The sequence below is a fragment of the Cheilinus undulatus genome, linkage group 7 (genome assembly GCF_018320785.1).
Source record: "Cheilinus undulatus linkage group 7, ASM1832078v1, whole genome shotgun sequence".
NCBI lineage: Eukaryota > Metazoa > Chordata > Actinopteri > Labriformes > Labridae > Cheilinus > Cheilinus undulatus.
The window spans coordinates 11,438,151-11,455,041 of record NC_054871.1 but is presented as its reverse complement, the minus strand read 5'-3'; the positions used below and the strand labels follow the sequence as shown (position 1 = coordinate 11,455,041).

General features: G+C 39.2%; 1 protein-coding gene across 2 annotated transcripts in view; it reads right to left on the bottom strand.

The window, feature by feature from the left end:
* Positions 1-880: 880 nt before the first annotated feature.
* LOC121512534 (transmembrane protein 125) overlaps positions 881-16,891 on the bottom strand; it is a 30,450-nt gene continuing 14,439 nt past the window's right edge. For both annotated transcript variants that reach the window (XM_041791843.1, XM_041791844.1), the window contains one exon: positions 881-7,666. In XM_041791843.1, the coding sequence (XP_041647777.1) occupies positions 6,664-7,362 (699 nt within the window). In that variant the 5' untranslated portion in view covers positions 7,363-7,666 and the 3' untranslated portion in view covers positions 881-6,663. The remainder of the gene's footprint in view (positions 7,667-16,891) is intronic.

Genomic DNA, 16,891 nt, shown 5'->3' with positions numbered 1-16,891 from the left:
TGTAATGGATTTAATTTCACTGAGTTTTTTTTTTTCTTCCCAACAGTTATTTCTCCCTCTGCTTTGTGAGGAATGATAATGATAGTTATCTAAGCCAATAATACATCTAATAATTCAGGAGTGCTAGGACTACAATCATCTCCCCCTACCACCGCTCCATACCTAAATTAAACTCAGTGTGATGAGATTCTTCAGCTTGATCCTTAAATAAATCAGAGCAATAAAATCAAATAATATGTGCCCTCCTCTCCTTTCACAGAGGTTCTCAGGGGATTTTAATAAATTAGAGCCACTCTATTTAAAAACATACCAATATTACTTTAATACAACTTTAATCTCATATATCTCTGTAAATTTGGCCCTGGTTTAATTGTTTCAGATATTGAAAACAAAAGCAAAAGAAATCAGATTTCCTAAACTTTTCACATTTGACCTAAATCAGCAAATACAAGTGAAAACTTCAGTCCCACTGAGCTGCAGCTATCCTTCATATTGCACTTGTGCTTGCTGGATTTCAGTAGCATGTACTAGTTTCTTTATCCAGTGATGGGAAGATCAATTATGTAAAAGCCTATCCAGTAACAGTACCGCCATCAAATAGTGGATTCTTGTTCCTTTAGATGCTCTGTATTGAGCACTGAAAAGACTACTTCTAGTGTTTTCTTTCCCCAAATAACTGCATAATGGCTCAGCATCTCCACACACTACTGCATACTAGCCAACAGCAAAATAATAGGAGCACTAAAACAGTGCCTTTAGACTTGTTTACACTTTATTTTGGAGCTTTAACAAAGCGTCACATTGTTCGGCTGCATGGAAACGGACAAATATTAGAACATGTATACGCAGCATCGCCAACTATGACTGACAAATAACAGCAAATAAACCATGATTTCTCACACCAACATGTGACACATCACCGGTGTTATCAGTGCTTTAGAGAGAGCTTACTTTAATCAGGCATTGTGGAGCAGGTGTATCATCTCATCTAGGCATGCCAAATACATTTCTTTGTCAAGTTGTTTTCCAGCCCTGCCACTTTCTCTCTCAGTTGTAAAGAAAAGCTAAAGTCATGAACCTGGTCTAGTTTGGGTCTTTTATTGTGTGTTTGAGAGCAAAGGCCGTCTCCTCTTCGGCATTGTGGTAGAGTGAGTGTATGTATTACACAGGGGAAGTGATGTAAATTTGGAGGGGTAGAACAAACTTATAGCAAATCTGTAGATATTTATGATTTTTATATGGCACCAGCTTCAAACCAGTGCAGCGAAGAAGTCTTCTGACAGGAATCAAGAACAATTGGGGCAATCGTGAGGCTGGAAAATGTGACGGACAGACATGCTGCCAATTAAAGTAGTCAGTTGTCTGTATTTTTTAGACTTTAATCCTGAAATCTGGAATCTCCACTACCATAGATTTAACAATATTTAAACATTACTAAAGCAGAGTTATGGCTTGAATTTTCCTGATTTTAGCATGTAAACAGAGTCCCTGTAAGCGTCCAAAATGTCAAAAAGTTAAAGTGTCAACTATTTTGTATTTTTCTGCATTTTTTTGCACTTCTGCTTTGGTTTCATTTTTCAACTCCAGATGTTGCCAGATGCATTCAACCACTGTGTCAAGACTAGATTCAAACCAATAATTCCTTATAGAAAAAAGCACCTCTAAATCAAGTTAAACACTTTAATGTTTATTGGCTTCTTTGAATTTTTGACTGTCTGATTGGAGACAAAAGTTGACAATGACATGTCCATCAGCTGCTCTTGGTAAAGTCAAAGTCAGTCTTTATGAGCCTCTGAGTTCAGTTTACTGAGAGGAAGTCCAGTAGCTCTTTATCTTCTGTTTTCTGAAGAAAACATTTGATCTTTGGCCGAGATGCTAGCAAGCTAGCACATGGGCCACATAGTAGATCATAGTAGTCATTCTGCTGATGGTGAGTGGACCTAAACAGGGTGAAAGGCGGGTTATCAGATTTATGGCTAAAATATTACCCACAATTATTGATGAAACATTGAATAAATCACATGATTTAACAATGACCTGCATAGCTAAAAAAGAAAGAGTTGAGGAGATTGGAGGTTCATGATTCCAGCACAGTAAAACTTCACCAGTGAAACAAAGTAGTGTTAATATAAAAATATCGATTAAAGCAGGTGCTGCAGGATGAATAATTAAGACAATACTGTGATGACACAAAAAATAAATAATTTGACATTGTAAAGTGCTGTGAAATCCAACAATCATATTGTCTTATATCATGTTTACAGGCAGCAAAAGATACATTAATGTCTGTCACAAACTCCATAGACACACTGGCTTTATTATGATAGATTAATGTTAAACTAAGGAAGAAATCAGCTCATATAAGAGTTATTTCAATAGTTTACCCTTCGACAAAAAATCCCCTATACAATAAAAAATGTTTTCTTCTTATCAGCCATACTTAAATCTTTCTTTTATGGTTACCCTTCATATTAGTGGGATTTCCTTTCAAAATTAGATTTTTTTTCCGTAAATTTGGCAAGGAGAAAATGCTAATTTATGCACTTCTCCATCTAGTAGTGTTGTGCAAATATTAGGAGTTAATAGGTCAAGCAGTAAGCAGTTCCTCTCAGGGGAAAAATTATAAATACAGCACAAGAGGAGGGCTCAGTGTCTTGTTGCAAAGGCTATATCATTGAAGCTAGTGAAAAGATAAAACAAAGGAGGATCTATCAGATGAAATAATGAGTGTTGAACAGACTTTTTCTTCAGTGTATTAAAACGGGGAAGCCATTGGTTATTTTCTCAATGTCTGTCCAATGCAAAACAATCGCTTATCTTTAACAAATAGACTTTTCCCAACTTTTTCTGTAATATTTCCATTTTCCCCAATTTTCCAGCATTTCCTGCCCATTTTATATGTGCAAAATGAAAATGTGCATAAAACTGGTGGATGGAAACCCCTCTGTTGGTACTCTTATGAATATTATCTTAGAATAATCCTGCAGGTTGCAAGTAGATGTTTGGTCCAACAAAAGGTTTGTAGAATAAATGCAGATTTTCCTCCATTGTGCTGCATTTTAATAGCTGCTATAACCTCTGAAATGTCTATTTCAGAAGAGTTTTCTATATAGGTGTCTCTATAACTCTTTAGGCTGGAGATATACTCGCTGTTTCACCCTGTCCCATATGTATCCAGCTGTCATGAGGGTTCTTGTGAATATACGTGCTCATACATGACACGTGTTACTGGAGGAAAACTCTAGAAACCGCACAAGAGGACTCAGGCTGTAGACATCTACATGATGTGAGGGATGTAAACTACAAACGTGATAACACTCTAAGAGATGGCTTTTCTGTTATTTCTACAGTTGAAAGTGACATCAGATCAGCTCAGAATGATAATTTGTGGTCAGAATGCGCCATTTGCACTTTGTTTCTAAATCATTTTCTTTTGCCTTTGGACCTACCTCTCCCTGTGAATTGGTTTAGTCAGTGACAGTACTAACAGGTGGATTTCAGCTGACTTTTTGTAGATTTGATTGTAAGAGCAGCCGACAAAAACAGCAGTCCTCATGAATAACCTTTGATTTGTTTTCATTACAATATCCAAACATATTTATTAGTGATGTAATTAATCAAAAACTAAACCATTACAAACTAGTGATGTTAGGAGTAATTTCACATCTGATTAAACTAATATTTTAACTGTGTTTTGTTGACTAAAGTAAAGGTTCTCATGAAACAGTCAAAATTGAGCACTATTTTTTATAGACCGGTCACAATGGCAGTTGGTAAATTGTGTGAAGCTGGTTTGCAGAATGTTGCTAACTTTAGCAATGCTATCACTGCTGGTCACTAGTCCTGCGCTGAATATCATCACTCAATGCTTTGGTTATACTTGAGTATAACCTGACACAGCCTACATACAACTTTAACCCCATTTTCTAGATCAAAATTGTGCTTAACTTTGCTGTTTCTATAACATGCCATCAATTCTATCAGTTCACCTTTGTTTACATAAAGTCCAAGAGTATTATGGCAGCAAGGCAGTAGCCATTAAGGCTTATTTATGCTCTATGTTCGTACGTATATAGATCCGTGCATTTCAAATGGAACAAGGAACTGTCCCCCAATTCAGTGGTTGCTGATATGTCTGTCCTCTGCCCAGCTGTTTTGTTGGAGCTGTATGTCTCTGTGCCTAGGTGAGCTAGTTTTTAACAACTTATACCAGATAAAGCAAAGTGTCCACAGTAAGTTTGTTCAAGTTTTGCCATTTTCAACATCTTTTTATTATGTTTTGCTGCTGTGACTATTTTCAAGAGAATAGATGAAACACGGATGAACTGAACACACGGTCCAGATTGAAAACTCATTCTGTATCCATATCTGTTTCAAACGTAGAGCATTAATAGGCCTTAAACTTGAGCTAAGGTGGCTACAAGTGGAAGAGAAGAGTCTGGCTGCAGACCTCAGCTCTCTGCTGCCTCCTGTGGCAGACCGTATGTGTGAGACACCACATCTCTCAGAACAGAAATACATGCTAAAACTTTCAAAATAAAATTGGATTAAACATGCCGTTAGTTTAGGGTAAGGAATAAGGTAACAGGATACGAAAAGTTAAAAACCCAACCTGCAAAACCTGATTACAAAACATTTAATAAACTGTTGCTTACAGGAAAAACCCTTGTCCTCCATGAAAACATTCTAATGTAGCAAATGTATCTTGCATAGCTTAAGCATCTCCATTACCTGACTAAGCAAAGTAGATAATGGAGCAACTCATGGATATCTATACTAATACTAACCTTGGCCACGTAAGCTACTGTATGTAGCTACGCTATCTGTGTGGCTACGTTAGATTTAGCTACATTTGCAAAAGCTTACATTACTAAAGCTAATGTAGCTGGATTGGCTTATCTAGCCAAGTAACCACATAGCTAGTGTAGCTATGTTTAGCCCTTTAGCTAAAGCTAACAAAGCTAAAGTGTGCCACCGTCAGATCCCTAGTTAGACCTCTGACATTTTTCCTGTTTCATTTATGAAATGTTGATTCGTCTGTAATGTTTGCAATGTACTTATTTCATGATGGTAACAGTCAAACTTTGTTTATGAATTAAGTTGAATTAAAAAAAAAAAATCTTAAACAGTAAATATGTTGTACCGGTAAATTAGGGCACGTCTGTTCTGACAGTGACAGCATCTTATAACAGTCTGCGAAAGGGGGAGTCTGGAATCTACAGTCTTGTGGCGGGCCACTGCATTACAGTCAAGATGGAGCATTTGATTGTGGGCCTGAAATTCTAAAAAATGAGTTTAACTGATTTGTAATTCTTGCGCCAATTCAAGAGAATCTAAGTTTGACCATAAAGACAGCTAACTGCATGCATCCCTAATACTAACAGCCACAGATGCGCTGAAAGTCACCAGTTTACACGGTCGCTGGTTGAACTGAAACATCTACCTTATTTTCAGTGTTTTTCCAGTTTAACACTGACTTTTAAAACAGCATTTATCTGTCCTCAGCTAGTTAGACAGGCATGTTTGTCTGTTTGCAGTGATGATGTGTACATGGGTACATGTGGATAATTGTGGGTTCGGTTTATCAGTCTGTCTTCGAAACCTCCAGCTGTTGTTTCTCTGCTGCTGTCTTGACTGTCACACCTTGTCTGCCTTTACCACACATACAGACAGCATCTCCAGTCTGGTTCACCTTAAGTTTTGAGGAGTTGTTTGATGCACCAAACCAAGGCACATGGCAGCAATCATGCATCTGTGTAAGCAAGTATATCTCCAGCCGTAGACTTGAGAGTTTACAGCTTTTGCTTGAAATTGTACAGAGATGATTGATTATACCAGTATCCAATCCACTGCTTTAATGTTCTTATTTATTGAGTGTTTTAATTTTTGCTGTTGATGGATTTTTTTTTGTGTTTAAGTCACTGTGCAGCACTTTGGTGGACGACTGTCTTTTAAAATGTGCTCTATATATAAGTGGATTGAATTAGACACCAGAATATCAAATGTAATTGTAAGCTGTGCTCATACACTTCTCTGTGTTTACTTCCAGCCCACTGTACCTGTTCTATAACAAAGGTAACAAAAGTTTTCACCTCTGTTTTGAACCCACAGTTCATCTATGTGCTTTTCACTCCACTGAATCTCCCTAAAAACCACTTAAATCAACATTTTTTACTACTTTCATGCTGTTTTGTTGGCGTCCTGCATACTAACACTGCCCGTGCCAAAATACCCCAGGCACCAGTATTTTCGCATTCATCCTGTGTGAGTGGAGTAAGATTTAGAGAACAGAAAATAAAATGCTGATTTAAGCTTCCAAATATCTCTTTTTTAAGTAAATTTTGTATCTTTTCACATGTCAACAACTGATCTGAAATGAGACAATTTGAGCTGCATTTTAAGCATAGCTGTTGCTGTTATTCTTCAGTGATCATTTTCTATTTTCTATGTGACTGATATTAGCTTATTGCATCTTCACCAAGCAGATATTTCAGATTCCTCTCCTCAAACACAGTCTCATCAGCTGAAGCTGAAGCCTCAAAGTGATGAATCTTGTTTAAATCACGCCTCTTGTTATATTTGGGAATAAAGCAGCTGTAATTTTGATGAGGACAATGTTCTGTCATGAAGACAAAGGAGAAGAATACACAGTTTAGTGAGCTCTCATATGAGATTAGCCAGACTGGAGGTAGTCTCTCTGCGAGCCTGATGGTCCATGTGTCCGGAAACGGTGAAGACATTCAAAACCCGGTCCACCAGCCTTCGCCCAGGCCTTGTCCTTTCAAGCAGGATCACCACAACAGAGTATATCCCAACACCCACAACAGCAGCCCCCCCTCCTGCTAGCAAAACCACTCCAGAGATGTACATGTCATTAAGGGCTTGGCCTGGTTTCGGCATGTGGTTTGCTAGGGCCAGATGTAGCAGAACCCCTCCACAGATCAGCAACGACAGCCCAGTAATCAAAACCACAAGGAGGTCCGATAAACCGCCACTCTTTAGCATGTCGATCCGCTGCCTGCTTCGTATGCAATTCATGTCCTGCACAGCCGAGCTCAGCAGTTGTTTGAGGAGGACTCCCAGAGCGAGCAGGCAGAGGGCCGTCCCTGCCCCCAGCCGCCATTCGCTCGAGACGCTGGTGGTGGTGGAGAGAAGGCCGACTCCGCCCAGCCCGCAGCCGAGGATCAGGAGCACGGCCACGCAGTAGCAGAGCAGAGACTTTCCAGGATCTCTGAACCACCACAGCTCCACCTGCTCTTCCAGGATGCTGTGCTGAATCCGAAGCGGGTCTGCGGGACCGTTTAGGCCCAGCTCAGGGCCTCTGGGACCCCTCAGGGGGGAAAAGTTGTCCAGTTCAGGCATCCTCTTGCCGCTCCCGCCCTGCTCAGTGAGGACGCCACCACCACTGGTAACTGATAATCCTTTCTATCCTTATCTCAGTCACCTACAGTCGCCAAGATTGTACCAAGATCAGCAAAAAGTATAATTCAAAAGCTCAAAATCATGGGAGTTGGTCTGTAATTTGTAGAAGTTTGTGATTCAGTTTATTGTCCTCAATCCTCAGGTTGGTCTCCTGGTCCTGTATGAATGATTTCAAAGTACGTTAACTGTTCCAAAACTCTTTAGAGACACCGTCTGAAGCAAACTCCAGGATGATCACGCTCACCTGTAAAAGACAGACATAAATGTTAACAGGGCTTTTACAAGGTGCAGTTTCACTCTGTCATAGGTTATTATTTGCTCAGGGGCTCACTCTTTACCACAGGTAGCAAGCATTTTTCACAGAGTATGGCCAAAGTATTTCGTTTAGCTCAGGGTTTCCCAAAAAATAGAAATGTCGGTAGTGATAGTGTTGACTTATCTTAATGCCACTTAGACCCATCAGCACAAGAAAGAAGCACTTTACAAATGATCTGACTGTTTAGGTAAATTTAACTGTTAATCTTTTACAGTGTGTTGTGTCTGAGGTAACTGTAAAGTACCAATTCAGTGTTCCACACCCAAATATAAAAGAGAACAGGAATAGATAAAGGCTTCCAGATAACGACAACAGCTTCTTAGAAGAACTGTACTGATAGCCCCTTTTACATTGCCAGTTAAAAACAGGACTTTTCCACCTCACCCTAAATGTAAATACTGAACTGTGATGGCACAATACTAGTAGTTCCACTGCTGAGTGGGAATAGGGATGGTTTATTTTTATTGATGCTGATACCTCTGTCAATACCACTTATCAATCCATGTCCTTACTGATACACTGTACTGAGTAGAGCTTGAATTGAGTCAAGTTATAAAGGTCATAATTACATCCTATATATTCCTAATAGTGATGTAACAGTTAACAGAGGTCATGGTTTGGTTTGTACCTTGATTTTGGCGATACAGGTTCAGTTCATCAGTAGAAACAAAAAAAAAGTCCCTGATTTATAATATTCATAATATTTTATTGTAATTTATATATTTCTAGATGTCCCTCATTATTAATTTAACTAATGTTAGTGCAGCTAACAATTTTTTAAATGCTGAAAATATATAAATTGAAATCAATAGGTCAATCAATACTTTGTTCCATCTAGTGTTAGGAAATATGAATGATAGTTTGTACAGCCTGTGATCTATTAAACATGGAACAAAAAAGAAGAAAACAAAAAAATATGCAAAATGAAAAGTAAAACAGAAAACAGCCCAATATCTCCTGATTTGAAAATTAAGGGATAATTAAAATTTAAAATGCAAATTAAAATACATGCTTTTTAGAGCAATGTATTGTATTTATAATTTCTGAAGTATGCTGTAACCTTGTTCATCAGTGAAGGATCACAGACTGGCTCATGTAAACGTAACTGGAAACCCATCTCCTTTCAGCGCTTTTTCTTTTTAACCACTTAAACAATGAAACAACACCAAATTTATATGGTCTTGTGAATTCTGCTTCTATTTTGGTGTCATTATGAGGCAGCAAGCTGTCCAGTATGTTGTTCATGAAACAAATGAATCAGTACTGAAGAAGAGGGCAAGCCAAAATGAGAGTGAAAGGCTACCAAGTGTTGCCATAGTTACACAGATGCTGAGCTGGGTACCAACATGTTTTTGAATGTATCAAATCACATAAATATATCCGTAAATTATTAAGCTTTATGCCACTTCCTAGTCCAGGGTGTACCCCACCTCTCGCCCAATGACAGCTGGAATAGGCTCCAGCCCCCTGTGACCCCTAACGGGATAGGCGGTATAGAAAATAGATGGATGGATGGATGCCACTTCCTGCCTTTGTTTCTTTCACAAGTCGACCCGCTTTTCTTTCACACCTCAAACGAACCGCTCCAGGGTTCATTTGGAAGCGAACCGAGACCCCCTGTTTTTAAGAGGACCAGAGTTCACTTGTTTGATCCACACCAGAGTGAATGAGCTTCACACCACTCCACTACGGTCTATCTGACCAGGGTTTGTTCAATGTGGAACAAAAAGCTCCGATGTGAAAGTGAGCTTAATGACAATGCTAAAAGTTCTTGCAGGTCAAGAATTCTATTCTCCCAGGCTCCTGTGTGAGACAACTTGTATTCTCTTACTATGATTTTTGTATGTTCTTAACATAATTTACATTTGTGGGATATGTTTTCAAATTTAGATATACTGAAACCAGCCACATATAATCTGCTGATGTTTTCTTTGTGAAATCTACATCCTTTGATTTGTAGGCAAGAAGTGATCTAACATCAAACATTAGTTTCTTCTCTCAGTGGCTGAAAATATTCCAACCATTAAAACTCTGTGACAGTAGACCTTCCCAGTATTTTACAGTGTTTGAGAGCAAAGGACCCATGGAACAGTAAGGTGGACCCATGTTTCAGTAACCACCTTAAACAGCCTTTAGTTGAGCTCATTTACATCAACATAAATAAAGACTGCTTTTATATCGACACTAACCTCTGGACTTTAACCCTTCACTCTGACTGCTCAAGAATGCATCTGTACTGTCTGTTAGTTGAGCACACCTTTGTCTGCACAGGCTGAGTTAATGAGTAACTCCTGCTTGCTGCAAAGTTTTGTTTGTGCTATCTTTAGTCATGGAAGGATTTTAGAAGACCTCTGCATCTTTAAGTTGTTTTCACTGAGCCCATTACATTCATCTGATTTTCTCTACTTTGACTCACAGCCTGAAATCTTTACATCCTTTTACATCCTTGTATTTGTTTCTAAAGCCTTACTTGATCAGGCAACTGTTTCTATCTCTGATCTACTGCACCCTTACAGCAGCAGTAGACCTCTCCAGTCTTCTGAACATTCTGTTTGTTGTGAAGTGAAAACAGAAGGTGCTTGTGCCTCTGGCTTCGTGACTAATACTTCAGAGCAATCTAGCTATACACATGCACTCTGCAACTTTTACTAGTGTTTTTAAAAAGCAGCTCAAGGCACTTCTTTTCAAATTGGTTTTTGACTATATCTAATCTGGATGAATTATTCTAAGGTTATTTTTTTTTGCAGGTGCAGTCTTTCATGGTGGGTTTTTGTTCAGCTTTTATGATTTTTATGCCCTTGTGCAAACAATAGCCTGGAGGCTGGAGGCATGACGGTTTCTGGTTATTCTACTTCTGTTATTCTACCTCCGTACTCAAGTAGTACATTCAGAAGTCCTGTTTCTACCACCTTTGCACAAATGTTCACAATGACAGAAGGATGAACTGATTACATTTTGGAGGTCACAGGTCAAAGTTATTGGGGGAAAAAAAGTTGCCCTTGCTTAGAACGTTTCAAGGAATTACACAACCGTAGAAAACCACAGCCCTTATTCTTGACCCATGACTGTACTTGCACTTTCCATCAACTGGAACAGTTGCTCTAACTATTGTTTTTATGCCTCTGCACCCGTGAGAGCCAGAGTTGTGGTCATTATTTTTTGGGTTGTCCATCCACAATATTTTAGGAAAGCTTCAAGGGATTTTTGACAAATCCAGTTGTGATAAAACTGCCGCTATACTGTAGCTACATCTGAGATAAACTGCAACACGAGTGGCAGCCATTAACAGCTTCCAGTGCTACTGAACCCCTTCAGTAGCTCGTTCTTCTCAAACGACAAAATAATAATAAGGAGAAACAAAGAAATAAGCATCTGGAAATTCTTGTTTTTTACTGTTGAACCAAAAGCATAATTATGTATATGAACATATGTATATGACACCAAACCACGGTACACTCTTTTAATAAAATCTTGCAACTTCTCCTCTTTGTCCTGAGGGCCTCCTGTGTTTGCACACTTCTCTGCAGTCTCATACCCTTATATTGGGGCATGAGAGCAGCCTTTTCTATGCTAATTACATGCACAAGTTTCCAGCTTATGAGCTCATGGAATTCATTAATGTAGGAACCCAGGTGAGAACAATTCAGTAGTTTAAGATGAGATTCACAAATGGGAGGTGGTTTTCTCTCTGAAATTTCATATTGACAAATGTAATGAAAATCTTGAGACACTGGTGACTGAGACCCTTTGACTGTGGGTGTAAATGGAGATGCTGTCTTTGACTTGTAGCAGCTCTAACTGGTGGTTCTGTCTTAAAGATTCAGTTTTCCCTGATTTGGGGTATAAAGCCACACTATAGCTACATCTGAGCTAACTGCTACACTGAAGGCAGCTTCCAGTACAATTTAACCCCGTCCATAGCAACCATCTCACTGCTGATTGGTCAGACCGGGTGCAGACAAACAGTGCAGATTAAAGATTTGCCAGACGGATTTGTCTGATGATAGACATGTATTCTATCAAATCTATCCACTTTGCAAGGTTATTCTGTTTGACCCGCCACGACTCTTTAACAGGCAGTAGATCTTATTAAGGTTAATATTTTTCAGAGCACTTTCTGACTTCCCCCTCTGAAAGGTGCTACGCTAAACAAACTTTACCCTTAGTAGCAACCTGGGATTGAACTGACTTTACCAAACAGTGAAGGTGGATGCGGTGGATAAAAATCCATCATATTAAAGTTGCAAACACCCTCACTTTTCCCTAAACCTCCAAACTTGCTGTTTTGACTGTGTGGAAAAACCTGGTGTGCTGACACTGGCAACCTTTTTCTATCTCTCATTATCACTATGATAATGACTTGCCACTACCAAGGTGTCTGAATAAAACAAGCATCAGCTGCTGCTTTAATAAACAATGCTTGTATACACACAAACACACACTGGAACAGCTTTGCACAAATGTAAATTTTCTGCCACTGAACCTCCCACACAAACACCCCCACTCCCTCACCCCATAGATCCTCCCATTTGAACTCTGCTGTGCCTTTAATACTATTAATCTTCATTCTCCTTGTTTACACTCTCCATATTGAACTTTTCTAAATGTTTTCTGACATGAAGATAAAAAGGCCTCATTATAGCTGTCAGTTTTAGCTCATACTTGGAAATTCTATACAGTCCCCCTTCAGTTTTACATTAGCTCAGCATATTTAATCCGTACTGTAGTTTGTAACCTCATCACACCCCCATAACACAATCATGTAAACATACAGCATATGCACGCACACAAACAAACATCCTCAAGGTTATGGCTGTTGACAGCTTGTCTTTTAAAACCTGTCAGCGGCTTTATTTCTATCAAAGTCAGCAGAGCGAGGCAACACAAGCCGACGAGGAGTTACAGCGTGTCTGTGGATTTAGCCAACAAAAATGATGCTCTGAAGTCAAACCCAATGCTGTTGCAAGATCAGAAACTGCAGTGACTGACAAACAAATTTTGATTAGATTTCTGCACGATGTATGCTGCCTATTCTGATGAAAACTACAAACTCAATGCAAGATCACATCTCTTATTAGTGGGGACAGGTATCGCCTTATGCTGGGGTGGGCCGCAACACTGACACGGAGAGATATGAGGTGCATAAACAAGGTGTGAAATGAAGAGTGAGGTAATTACAGCAGAGAAGGAGGGGTGTTTATTGGCGACACGCTGTGCTGGAGGCTCTTCACATCCTGAATCTGATGGGTGTGTGTTTTGGAAAAGTGAACACATGCTTATGAATGGTGTGAAAAGTGCATGTGTGTTTATTCTCTGGTGTATATTTCAGACGGAACGGCGGAGATGAAGGTACAATTGTGAGTTTGTGTGGGCGTGCGTGTTTGCAGAGGCTCTAATTAATCCCAGCTGGTTTGAGCTCAGTGTGTTACTGACAGGTAGCACCATGGAAATAGCACGCTGATTGAGGTCGGTGTATGTTTTTGTGTCAGTAGTGAGGACGACAAAGTTGTAAAGGTGACAAACGCAATTCAGTGCCTAGAAAAATGCTTAAAACCCTTTAATGTTTTATCCTTGTAATGACGCTATAAATCAATCATGGTCAATAAATGTTTTCTTTTTTTTCTTTTTATTTCTTTGGGGGGGGGTACAAAAATGTACAGACCCCCCCCCCCCCAAAAAAAAAAAAAAAAAAAAAAAAACTTGTCTCACAATAAGTGAAATGGAAATCATCTGAGTCCAGTGAATTTATTCCAAGTGATTGAGTACAAAGACACCTCTATCTGGAAGGTCCAGTCACTGGTTAAACATTTTTTTTTTACCACTCTGGACTTTTTGTCTTAAAAAGCTTGTAAAACATCAACCCTGGGGTGCACAGTCAAGCTCTAAACATCTTTTTTTTTCAGGACAACCTGGGCTTTTACAATATTTGTGCTGCAGTAATGTTCCTAATTTTTTTTAAAATTCTGTGACTGTAAAAACAAAGAAAAAGAATAAATTAATACGCAAAGATTTGCATGCATTAAACACAGGAAATACTGACGAAAAGTTTCATTGTACGAGCTTGTTCTCCCAGCTCTTTGAGACCTAACCTTGCAAAACAGATGGATACGCCCGTTTTCTTGTTTCTCACTGGCGAATCCACCTTGCAAAGCTCCCATCTGAACTGTTTGGGTCTGGTTAGAAAGTGACAGGACCAATCAGTGTTGAGGGGCAGTAATTTTGGGCCCGGCAGAGTCGTGATGTAAGCAAGGAGCAACAAGAGGCGATGCCATTATGGTGGAAGACATACGTGTGAATGAGGCTAAAGCGCCAGTTTTATCAGAACTTGTCAACATTTCTTTGTTAAAAGAAGAACAAAAAACAGCAGTGAGTTGTTTTCTTTTCATAAACGACAAAAGTCATGCATTGACATGTCTACAGTCAACATGGTTCGTGTTGCGCAGGTCTAAATGGAGTTTATTCCTCGGTAGCTGCGCACGCGCACCTCGATAGCAGCGACATCATGTGTTTTGTTGCTCTGATTGGCCCGTAAAGATGTGACAGACAGAATGTTTATCTAATCACACTCCAAGTTTTTTTTCAAAGGCTCTGCCCTTTATTTGAGACAAACAAGGTAAAAAAATAATCCTTCAATGACAAGAAGTCTTCAAAATATTTACATTTTTACAAAAAAAGTCCATGGAATTTTTGGAATTTGAGTCGTTTTTCAAAGCAGTTCCTGTCTGCAAAGACTCTGGGGGACATAGCTTCTCAGTTTCTCTTTTTGGAAAGCATGACATGACGATGAAACAGCCTGCCATTGGTTGTCACAGCCCAGTCGAAATGCATTCTGGGATACAAACAGACAATATTCCGACAGCATTAGCCGCTAGGTGCAGGAACGATCAAAAAAAGCATCATAAAATTGATTAAAAGACGTTCAATATCGGAGTTATTAGTGTGGATTTAATCTTTAAAGACCTTCGTAAGTCAGCCAAGTTCAAGGCTTGCTAGAAAATGTTATGTAAGAGCTACGAAGGCATGGATAGCATCATTAGAACGGCACAACTGAGGGCCTTCAGAAGAAAAAACAATTAAGTGGCGCCAATTTATGGTTCAAAAGTTATGCAGCTGTGAATAACATGGGTTTTCTTGTCGTAGACAAAAACACTAGTCTCATGGATAATGAGTATTCCTTGCTACCATTACACCATGAAGACAAAAGAACACGCCAAGCAACTCAGAAGAAAAGTAATTGAAAACTATAAGCCAAAGGATGGATACAAAAACAACTCTAAGACACTGAACAAATGGAAAGAATGTGGCACACGTGTAAATCTGCCGAGATCAGGTCATCTTCACAAACTGAGTGACTGTGCAAGAAGGAGAGTAGTCCACCAAGACCCCGATGACTGCTCTAATGGAGTTACAAGCTCCAGCAGCTGAGATGGGAGAGACTCTGCATACAACATCTGTTGCCTGGGTTTGTCACCAGTCAGAGCTTAACGGGAGAGTGACAAAGAGAAAGCCACTGTTGAAGAAAACTTGTTAACTGGATTTTGCTGAAAGGCATGTGGGAGACTCCATGGTGGTCTGATGAGACCAAAATGGTGCTTTTCGGCCATAGACAAGACGCTATGTTTGGCAGACACCAAAACAAACACACCATCACCACTGTGAAGTGATGGCAGCATCATGTTGTTGGGATGCTTCTCAGCAGCCGGCCCTTGAAGGCATGTAAAATTAGAGGGTGAAATGAATGCTGCAAAACTATCGGAAAATCCTGGAAGAAAATCTTCTACAGTCTGCAAAAGAACCTTATTTTCCAGCAAGACAAGACCCAAAGAAAACAGCAGAAGCTACGCAAAAGTGACGAGGTGAATGTTTTAAAGTGGCTGAGTCAAAGCCCAGACCTCAATCCAATAGAGAACATGGGGCTGGACATGTAAAGGACTGTTCACATCCAATCTCCATGCAACCTGACAGAGCTGTTTGCAGTTTTGCAAACAAGAATGGAGTAAAAATTGCAGTGTCCATATTTTATTTTTTTGACATTACTTTGTAGAAATCTGTTCACTTTGACACTACAGAGGTTTTTTTTTGTATTTTTTAAATTTCTTAAAAGCCAAATTATATTGACCATGATTGATTTATAAAATCTAAAAAAAGGTAAAACATCCAAGAGGTTGAATACTTTTTATAAGAACTGTAGATGTAATGTTCCAACAGTATTCACCTCTTTCTCTTAATGAGATTTTGGAAATAATACTCCCCTTCATACAGTATAAGAAAGATGATTTTCTGTTTCATTGGCTTACAGTGAAGAGAAGTAACTGTATGACAGAGCAAGAGGCAACTGCATGCAACAAAGAGCATAGGATGAAATCGAACCTTTAACGGCAGAAGTATATCTCACTCTGTTTCCCCATAGACGTGTACAGTACGCAGACAGAACCAATGGACTGTGTCTGTCTTTCCTCCTTCATCACTTATACGACCTCTACTCTGTATCACATCAGCCGTGTCCTATTAGCCTCATAAATATCTTTACAAAAGCAGCTTCACTCTCTACTGGCCTGCTTGAAGTTGTAAAAAACAAGCACAGAGGCACACACAGTTTACACAACTCACATGACCCAGTTTTTCCACATTGATCAGGTTGACTGGAATTGAGTTGAGGTGTTTTGTAGACGACCATTAAAGAGGCCTGGCTAAAACTTGAAAATGAAAACCACTACAAGCATGTTTCGCACCGGCCATTTTCCTCAGACCTGTTTAGGTTAGGAGGTCATTTTAATCTTTTGTCTTTAGTTTGTAGATCATATAAAGGGAGGGTACCAGCAAATTTGACAGCTACATGATCAGTAATGCAGTTAGGTAGAGTTTTGGCACTTAAATTGTCAGTACTAATTAAGAAGCAATAGCACTGTCATACTCCTTAGTCCCTGCATGAACATAAGACGTTACATCTTGGCTTTCCTGTAACATCATGATAATCTCTGCTGTAAGAATATTTGAGATACTTGACCTTAATAACCATTGGAGTTAACCCTCTCAGCCCTAAGCTATTTTATTTTATTTTTTTTTTTTTTGACAAATTTAGCTCGCCTGGACTTCTGAAGTAATTTGCTTGAGTTATTAAGAGAATTAAGTATTTAATTTTCAGGAATTTTC